We start from the raw sequence: 10,518 nt of genomic DNA, 5'->3' as shown, positions 1-10,518 counted from the left end.
AAGAAATCCATACTCAGCTGTCTGCTGGAAAAGTCTTGCTCATTCTCTTCTGGAATGAAAATGGAGTAATTTTAGAGCATTATTTGGGTAGTGGAGTGACGTTAACCAGAACTACTTATTCAGACATGCTGAAAAATTAACTTCACTCTGCAATCAGTAGTAAATGATGAAGATTTTTGTCTTCAGGAATACTGCTACAGCATGACAATACCCATTTGCAAACAGCCCATAATGAAGTTGAGACTATTAGGGAAATAGAATTTGAATCTCCGATACATGCTCCTCATTCACCAGACATCACTCCTAGAGACTCATCTGTTTGATGCACTCTCACAAGCAATGGCAGGCAAGTATTTAAGAAATGACGAAGAGATCAAAACCATAGTGCACAACTGGCTACACACATGACCCAAATAATTATTTCATCATAATATTTATACACTTCCACATTTGTGGAATACATGCTTTCAACAGCGGGGAGCCTACATAAAAAAATACACATAAATGTTTTGTTCACTGTTCCAATTAAAAATATTATAAGGCTTTTAAGGTTTTCATTTGAATCAATCTCATAGAACCATCAACATAATGAAATGCCAATGGATGATGAGGCTTTTGTCCCATCTACCTAACCACGGTCTGTAGTTTTCTCATCTGATGGTGACTCAGATGTGATGGATCCACAATTTCTTCAATTACTTGCTCCTTGCTGCCATACAGATGTGTTTGTTCCTTCTTTCTCATGTGCTTCTTTGAGAGTTAGAGCAGGTGGTGAGGACTCAATTAGCCGCACCAGTAATTCTTCAAATACATCAGCACACAGATGTCTGAACTCATCTCTGTCTGTATGAAGAAGATGTGATTCTTACATACAGCGAACTCATTAAACACCACAGCTGAAAAATTACATGTATTTTTTAGAATACCTATTAAGATGTCTTGTCCTAAAGAGAACACATCATCCACTATATGAAAGGATAACAACTTTTCCTTGTACCATGCTGTAGTTAAATACTGTACCAGTTTCCTTTTCATTACTAGTTTACAAAATATAAAACCTGTGCATCATAAACTTCCATTTTTATCATCTGGTTGCCTCAAATGGCACTGTTCCATTTACAACGTTCTTTTCAGAAATCTTGCCATTAACTTTTTAAAATAACATTTCATTAAAATTGTTGGTCAACTGATTCAAAATAACAGATATATTACTGAAGATGAATAAAGGTATTTTTCTGCTAGTGGAGAAGGGTTTAAGCCTACTTTTGGACTCTCCTTATTTAATTGTGTGTTCATAATCTCTGAATCAACCCGACCAAAAGTTAGTCATGTCCTCCTTGCCATAGCACTTCACGAATTCCCATTACTTCTAGAGTTTAACATACCCCTTTATTTACATTTTTAAATTCTGTAATGTCACAGCCTGAATTAAGGCCCAAACAATCCATACATCAACTCTTAGAGTGACAGCTTCCTTTTTCCTCAACATGACATTCTCATTAGCAGTCCCTACCTAAAAATACAATTTTTTTAAAATTTTTTTAAATTTGTTTGAGGGAGGGAAGGAGGGGGGGGGGGCTATTTTACCTGCAGAATATTTTATCAATAGGATACCCTGTGATTAAGTCATGCAGTAGACCTGCATGCTTACAGGAGAAGTATTGGCTCTAATTTTCCCTCACTTTCACACACTTGCAGTACCAGAACATCAAGGGCATGCAGGCTGATTTCACATGATTGAATGATCTGGTTATGTAGACTGTTGCCCCTGCAACTACTTGAAAGGGCACTCTCCTCCTTCAGCAACCATGGATTAATCTGACCTCTTTCTATTTTTGAGGTACCTAAGCCACACCACCTAGATAAGGACCACGGTTCATGACGTGGGGGGCCTTCAGTGACCACTGTAGCAGAATATACTTAATGATTTCTTACGAAGACACAAATTCTGTTCATATGCCAATGACAATAGTGGCAATGAAGTTAGCACACATACATTAGCATTAAATGAAGTGGATTTAGGAACAAATATTTAATGTGTATATGCCATATGCCATCTAAGTGCAGTAGAGCATTATTAATCCTTTCACTGCTAGAGACGTACTCTTTGTATTCTGTGATGAGACAGCTTGTGTTTTGGCTGCACTGCTCACCAAATGCTGGTGTCTGTACTGAGAGACAGCATTCTGGCTGAAATGAAATACTTATCCAACCTTTTGTAAAATATTAGGTGAAAAAAATTTACTTTTGTACATCTTACAGTCTGATATCTTCACTCCAAAAAGAACTGTGCTCCTTTTCATTATTCATCATTCTGTGTTGCAACAAATTAAGTAAGTAAAACATTGCATGAATTTTAAAGAGTTAACAGAAGTAGAACTGCACTGCATAATTTTGTGCATTGTTGATCTTATCAACATTTCATTCACTGCAGTGGATGGGCTAAGATACTGAGATTTTATTTAAAATTCAGGGGAGAATTGTATCTCATTTTGTTCTCTAGTTATTAAGTTTTATATCTGGAAGATCTTCACATGCAATATGCCCATTCATATCCTTGTACATCACAAACTGTGTGGTCCTAACAGTTATTTTATCTCAAATGGTTCGATATATTGAAGCAAGGTTTTTTGCAAATGATCACACACAATGAGACAGATATGTTGTACAGTAAATAATTGTAACTTCTTAATTTTGCAAGATACAGAAGTAACTCATCCACAGCAGTGAGATGACAGCAGCTTAGGGCACGTTCAGTGATCCACAGCACTGTAGGTGAAGCTGAGTGTGCAAGTACACGATTCCACAGAAACTGGGAAATGGCATAGCAGGATGTGTATATGTGCCCACAGCAGTGAAAGGGTTAAGGGAAATGTATTGTGTTTCAGCGTGTATCAGGGTGGAGATGGAAAAGTGTGAAGGTGGTAGTGTGAGAAGAGGTACACTCCCAGATTGTGAGTGTACAGTTTGCTCATTCGCAAGCCTACATATTTAAGGCCAAGCAGGTGATTCCCCAATTTAGGTACCTCACTACATCACAAGAAGCAACTCCAGGTCATTTCAGAAAGCTGTATCTACACTCCACAGCCCAATTTACAAATCACCAGTGACACTGTGTGCAGAGGTGTCTGGAGTTGTCTGTTTCCCACGTAGTACATTGACACTACATGGTATATGGGACTGAATTTGTTAATAGCAAAACAGTAAATACTATGGCAGGATCTACATACATCTCTGCACACTGTTCTGCACTGCCATGAGGGAAATTGATTCTTCGTCATCCTGTATGGCAAGTGCTGCTCTTTTCAGTTTACAGGTAGATATACCTTCCCAGCACTTCCTCTACAGTTCTCTTACACAAAAATTTCTTCCATTCAGGAATTGCTGGCACTCACAGAATGAGTTGAGAACAGCAATCTGCTGTAATGTGTTGTTTGAATTATGTCAAAATATGTGAAGTTTTGTACCATCTAGGTAACCTAATGTAGAGGGGGAGAATCTAAGCTTCTGGAACTCCTCATTTGTTGGGAAAGTTAAAGCTGGTGTGATGCATTTAACCCCCCTCCCCCACACAGCAAAAAGTACTCCAGGCAGTGGTAGGAGGCACAAAATTGACACTGTGTAATACGTAGAGATGGCATGTCGACACTGGGTGCAGGTTCTCCATTGTAGTAGACAGTTGACAGCTCCAGCTTTTGAGCTATTTTACATGACATCTCACTTAGCAACTGCAAATGAGAAATCGAGAGCAAATTCTTGGGAGGTATGGTCTGTCTGTAGACATAAAAGGGCAACATTTTTAATGGGGGAAGTTGCATTTCCTGGAAGAACATTACAGGTGCCATACGGGATGACTGATAATAGATTTTCCTCTGGCAGTGCAGAGATTTGTATAGATTTTGTCCACATGCAGGCCTATGGAAGAGGGAACTGCACTCCCCCAATATGGCAACATGCTTCCCCTCTCACTACTACATTCTGACACTGCCACTTCACCCTGTTCCCCCCCAGAACACATTTTCTCCCTGAATATGACTTCACTGCACTGGTATGCGTATTTAATATTTGTTCCTAAACCACTTCATTTCATAGTTACCAATTTTATACTTCTGAAATGCTATTTTTAATAATTTGCTATTTTTCTAATGCCTTAAATGTAAAAAGTAGTACTTCCAAGGGAGTACATCATTGTTGTTGTTGTTGTGGTCTTCAGTCCTGAGACTGGTTTGATGCAGCTCTCCATGCTACTCTATCCTGTGCAAGCTTCTTCATCTCCCAGTACCTACTGCAACCTACATCCTTCTGAATCTGCTTAGTCTATTCATCTCTTGGTCTCCCTCTACGATTTTTACCCTCCACGCTGCCCTCCAATGCTAAATTTGTGATCCCTTGATGCCTCAAAACATGTCCTACCAACCGATCCCTTCTTCTAGTCAAGTTGTGCCACAAACTTCTCTTCTCCCCAATCCTATTCAATACCTCCTAATTAGTTACGTGATCTACCCACCTTATCTTCAGCATTCTTCTGTAGCACCACATTTTGAAAGCTTCTACTCTCTTCTTGTCCAAACTGGTTATCGTCCATGTTTCACTTCCATACATGGCTACACTCCATACAAATACTTTCAGAAACGACTTCCTGACATTTAAATCTATACTTGATGTTAACAAATTTCTCTTCTTCAGAAACGATTTCCTTGCCATTGCCAGTCTACATTTTATATCCTCTCTACTTCAACCATCATCAGTTATTTTACTCCCTAAATAGCAAAACTCCTTTACTACTTTAAGTGTCTCATTTCCTAATCTGATCCCCTCAGCATCACCCGATTTAATTTGACTACATTCCATTATCCTCGTTTTGCTTTTGTTGATGTTCATCTTATATCCTCCATTCAAGACACTGTCCATTCCATTCAAGTACATCATTATGGGGTATTTAATGTACATTAATTGTGTACTGGGAATTGTGTTTAGTAGAAATTATATGTTTTCTCAAATATCTTGAAAACCACAATGTGACCGTTAAACATCCACCATCACCAACACCACCACTACCGCAAAGCACAGCACAGCACCAGTGGGGATTCTTACCATCCTGTTGCTAAAAAAATTACCTCTCATGGAGACCTATTGACAGGTGTAGGAGCAAGTTCATGTTTACACCATGGAAGTAGGCTGGGACTCTACTTTTTTATACTGTGCACAATGGTTATAATTAAACTCCCGTTGCCTGAGGGGACCCTCATGAAAAATGGTGGATCATAGGACAAATATTTTGTTGAATAATTTTAAACCACATATGTAGGGAAAATAGTGGTTAAACCATTGCAAAAACCAAATTTATTGTCCACACAAGAGGGTGACATTGTTTAATTGCATACCATGTTTATATTACAAGGCACAAACTTTGCTCAACTAACAACCATCTGCATCCACGACAGTCTGTAACTGAACTACAGATTGCTTTACTGCAGCACAAAACATCTCGGGTGTGATGTTGGCTATCTCCCCTACTCTACTCGTCTTCAATAGCTTGTACACAGCTTCAAGATCACACACAATGCATCCAACATTCTCAGCCATAGGAAGAGTAACTTTTTCAACAGTTTGTGGTCCAGTTGCCTGTTGGCCTCTTCCACGAGCAATTCAGAAATGTTTTGATGAAATATCAAGTGATGCCCTCTTCACCTTGTCCTGACTTATGTTTACTGTCTGCACCTGTGATGAACACTGACGCTCGTGTTCCAACCGTATACCATTGCAGCAGTACCATGCCTAACAGCACGTCATGATACACTACCAGCAATATAAATCTTATGGTGCACAGTCTTAATGTTATCCCTACAATGTTGGGCACCCATATGGTAAATAATTTCCCTGTCTACAATAAACAGAATTTTAATTAGCAGATGATTCAGCCAGTGGCATACCTGGGGGAAGGGGGCAGGTGTCTGCCATGATGTCGGCACCTCTTCCAGAGGCATTCCCCCCCCTCCCCCCCCCCCTCCCTCACCCCAAACCAACTCGCCACCTGAAAAAGAAGGAGGAGAAGAAGAGAGATGGGCAGAAAGCAAACTTTCTGTCTATCACTGATCATCTGTCAAGTGTATATTTGCTCACATGAGGGATAAATTATAATAAAGGCGGCATTCTCCACCCACAGTTGCCTCCAACGTAGGTGGTAGTGGTCTCTCTTGCGACTTATTGCTCAACCCAATAGTTCACCTTAATAGATATTGGTAAAAGTCTGTAATTTTCATGACTGACTGCTGCCATCTGCTGCAATCTGATATTTATAGTGTTACACCAGGCTGAATTTAAGTTCATATTTTGCACCAAATTACGATTTTTCCTAATCGCAGTGTTAAATGCTTGATCTATGTACTTTTTTATTTCATACATCACTCTACATTTTCATTTAAATATTTGCAGGCTTTGGTGCAGCTACCACTAATGGCATCAGGAATCAACTGAGTTACTAATGTCACAACCAGGTTAAGGGGCTCTGAAAAGCCCTATCTTTCCAATGTTGGAATCATGCTTATAAATTAAATGTTTTTTCAGAAAGTATTTGAGCTTGGAAGTTGAAATTTTTACAGGCTATTTATTGAAGTACTGGCTGCAACTCAACCCTCCTACTACCAGAATTTTTTTGTTACATTGAGTACCACTGGGGTCAATATGACCCAAAGTAATTAACACAGCATGTTTTGGCAGTATTTTACCTATTTCAATGAACTGACATAAAAGCATACATTACTGACTGAGAACAGGTAAATAATGTATATAAGCACTTACAGATCTTGTCTTAATCCTTGGTCTTATAGATCCTTATATTTAAAACAAACAAACACTCTCCATTTAACATAATCTTTGAATGTTGGTTACAGATGAATGAAAAGCATCTTCTACATGTTTCTGACTGTTGTCTATCCACTGAATGTTCACACAGAGAGCACCATCCATGTTTTGCCCCCATATGCACTTCTGCTGAAGGAGGAGGATGAGGAAGAGAGCTTTGCTGTGTCGACTTCTGTTTTTCTGTACTAGACGTGTTCCCATTTCCAGAATAAGTTCTCTTCCTTTGCAGATTTTGTTTTTATACCAGCCAAATTATGAAAGCATTTAGGGCACTAATATTCAAAATATTACAAAAAATAACCATAGGCCAATTTCTTGTCATACGTTTAGTGGTGTAGGTCCAGACTAACTTGTCCATTGTGTCTACACCTGATTTAGTTGCATTATAGTTGGATTAAAAAAGGTTTTACTGCTTCCCTGTCAGCTTTTTCTTCTCTGAAATCCCATTATCTTATCATTTCTTGGGAAATAGGAGACTATTGTAGCTGGTTCCTGGTATCCAAAGAGACATGAAGCTGCAGTTCTTCCCCTTGCTTCAATAAACTCTGCAGATATCTTACAACAACTTTTTCTTAGCGTTCCTAGCAGAGTCATTTGTTTTTGCTCTAATTCCTTTGCCAACTCCAAACTTGTAAAGAAATTGTCTATTGTGATATTTTTTCCACTCCTGGCTAAATGATCTGTCAGTTCTGACACTACTCTTTTTCCCCAATTTATTTCTCTCAGATGGCCTTTGCCCTTTCCTGTATACATCTGCAGGTGTGTGACAGAATTATTAGTGCTGTCACATGCAGCCCATATCTTTATACCATACTTTCCATTTTTTGAGGGGATGTACTGGCGGAATGGACCCCTACCCCTAAACGTTACCAGTTGTTCATCAGCTGTAATATTCTCTTGTATGCACCCTGTCATGGGCTTACCCAGTGTTCAATAAATCCCTTATAGGAGCCAATTTATCAGGGCTATGATTCTGTCACCAGTGCTGAAAATCATCAAACCGAATACAGTGTGATATTTCTGTAAAGTGGTTCCTAGCCATATAACTATTGAAAATAGGTCGTCCTTGCTCTTCATTCCATGAATTCACCATGCCCTCACTGTGACCTTTGAATTCTTTCTTAGCCTGCCTATTCTTGCAGGAATGTACGAAGTCTTCTCTATCAATATCTGTTCATTTGGTACTGAAAGTAATGTTACCTTCTTTGTTGGTCGGCTTCAAAATAATCTGGAAAATGCTGGGCTTCATAAATAATTCAGATGCTGACTGCAAAGTACTTACATTCCTTACAGTATGCCTCATGGGACCTGGAACTGTCTTCATACATTTCGTACTGGCTGTCTCCCATGTAATCTAACAGGATATTTTCCCCATGTTTCATTTCCATTTCTCAACCTGAAAAACAATGGGTTATTATTTTACATATGTATTTACAAACTATTATTACTGTTATTATTATTATTATTATTATTATTATTATTATTAGCATTATCATTGAAGTTTTTGCAAACATATGGTAGATTATCTATACTTACTTGCAAACAATCTGATTTTATCTATCGCACCTTCAGGAAACGGAGTTTCCAGATCATCTTCATCAGAATCTTCAGTTGATTCATTACCTCCAGAAATAATAGCATCAATCTCATCATCATCATCATCATCATCATCAGATGTATCTCCTATTTCCTCTTCTTCATTCAAAATTGCTTGTATTTCAGCACTATTCAAATGTTTTCCTAGTCATAATGTAGTTCTTGCACACGCTGAGGCAATACACATCAACATCTGAGGCAAGAAACGGAAACAAAGGGTGGTGGTGGTGGTGGTGGTAGTAGTAGTAGTAGTAGTAGTTTATACATCCAGAGACAATGTACATTGCATGGATTTCGTCAAAAAATACATAAAGACTTTTTACATGAAATACGCAGTTGATATTTAGATGTAACACATAATAATTCTAACACTTTTGTATATCAGTATTTTAAACATAGCTGCACAACAGCAACGGTTCCATGTAATAAAATTATAAACAGCCGACCAGTTGCAATGGATAAAGAATTCTTTACCTAGGTCGGTTGTGAGCTCTGCAACATCCATGTACTAATTTATATTTACGTGACAAACCCTATTTTTAGGGCTATATTTTAATTTTGACAAATGGATCTATGCAGACATTTGTAAGAACGGCGATGATACATCAGTCCATACTAATGTAAAATTGCCACCTCCTGAAGAAGACAAATTTAAATTTGTTGAAGCCTAGGTAAAGAATTATTTATCCATTGCAACTGGTCGGCTGTTTATAATTTTATTACTTTTGTATATATTATTTATTTAGATCATAGCAACAGTAAGATAAAAATTACTATTGGCACAGAGTACATAAATCTAATTGTTTTGTATGAAGCTATTCCAGGTATTTGTTTACACTATAATAGCAGTTGGTCATTAAAAATTTGATCACTGCTTCTTTAAATGAAGACAATTTTTTTATTTCTTTTATCTTTACCAGTAGTTTGTTATACAATCTGCTTCCTTGTATGTTTGTTTGCTTCTGTACCAAAGCCTTGTTATCTCTTTTAATATGAATGTCATTGCACTTTCTTGTGTTGTAAGTATGTAGATCAGAGTTGGATTAGAAATTGTCAATATTTCTTTTTACATTAATTACGCTTTTTTGTGTATAGAGGCACAGTAGGGGTAGAATATTTAGCTGTTGAAATAATTACTTTGAAGGAGTTAGCCTTGAACTGTTGGTAATTATTCTAACTGCTTGTTTTTGTAGAGTGAAGATGGTTTTGAGATTTTTCTTATTATGACCCCAGAACGTGAGGCCATAGGTAATAGCAGAATGTATATAAACAAAGTAAACAGTTCTGCTACATTCCCTACTACATACAAAGCTAATACCATGTAATGAAAAGCAAGCAGAGCTTAACTTATGAGAGAGATACGGGATGTGGAATTTCCAGTCTAAATTGTCGTCTATGTGTACACCTAAGAATTTTGTGGTAGCAACACTCACAATTTCTGTATTTTGTATTCTGAAATCCAGATCAGAGTGTGACTTTGGTTTGAAATGAACAAATTAATCATAAATATCTCTAAAACTAATTATATCTATTACAGGAAAACAATTTTGCCAATATTCTATAACTCTGGTTGCAGATGTTGGCAATACCCGGTTTATGTCTGTTACTGCAATGTTTGTGTCATCTGCAAACAGGGTTATGTGAGTACCATTTATTGGAATCTTGATATCATTTATATAAAGAAGAAATAGGAGAGGTCCTAGAACACTCCCCTGCAGTACCCCAATTGGCATAGTCTGAATATCTGATCTGTAAACAGTACTTTGGTTTTTACTGTTTGTTGTTCCAATTTCTACTACCCACTGACTGAAACCACTTTTTTGCCACTCCTCCTATACCAACATATTTTAATTTGTCTAACAGGATATCATGTTGGAAAGTATCAAATGACTTTGATAAGTCCAAGTTTATTCCTAGTGTACAGTTGTTCCTATCCAGCCCCAATACAATATTTCAATGAATCGGGTGATGGCTGACTCTGTACTCATTCCTTTGTGAAAGCCATGTTGGTTTACAGACAATAGATTGAATTTCTCTGAGATAATTTGTAATTATGTT

At 37.7% G+C, this 10,518-nt stretch overlaps 1 protein-coding gene across 1 annotated transcript in view; it reads right to left on the bottom strand.

Annotated features, from left to right (window-relative positions):
- Window positions 1-691: 691 nt before the first annotated feature.
- Window positions 692-10,518, bottom strand: part of LOC124605882 (nucleolin-like) — a 31,086-nt gene continuing 21,259 nt past the window's right edge. The window contains exons 2-3 of the mRNA XM_047137830.1: window positions 8,401-8,604; window positions 692-843 (exon numbers count right to left, since the gene is read on the bottom strand). Coding sequence (XP_046993786.1) covers window positions 692-843; window positions 8,401-8,604 — 356 coding nt within the window. The remainder of the gene's footprint in view (window positions 844-8,400; window positions 8,605-10,518) is intronic.

The sequence above is a fragment of the Schistocerca americana genome, chromosome 3, assembly GCF_021461395.2.
Source record: "Schistocerca americana isolate TAMUIC-IGC-003095 chromosome 3, iqSchAmer2.1, whole genome shotgun sequence".
NCBI classification, from domain to species: domain Eukaryota; kingdom Metazoa; phylum Arthropoda; class Insecta; order Orthoptera; family Acrididae; genus Schistocerca; species Schistocerca americana.
This window is presented reverse-complemented; position numbering and strand designations above follow the sequence as displayed.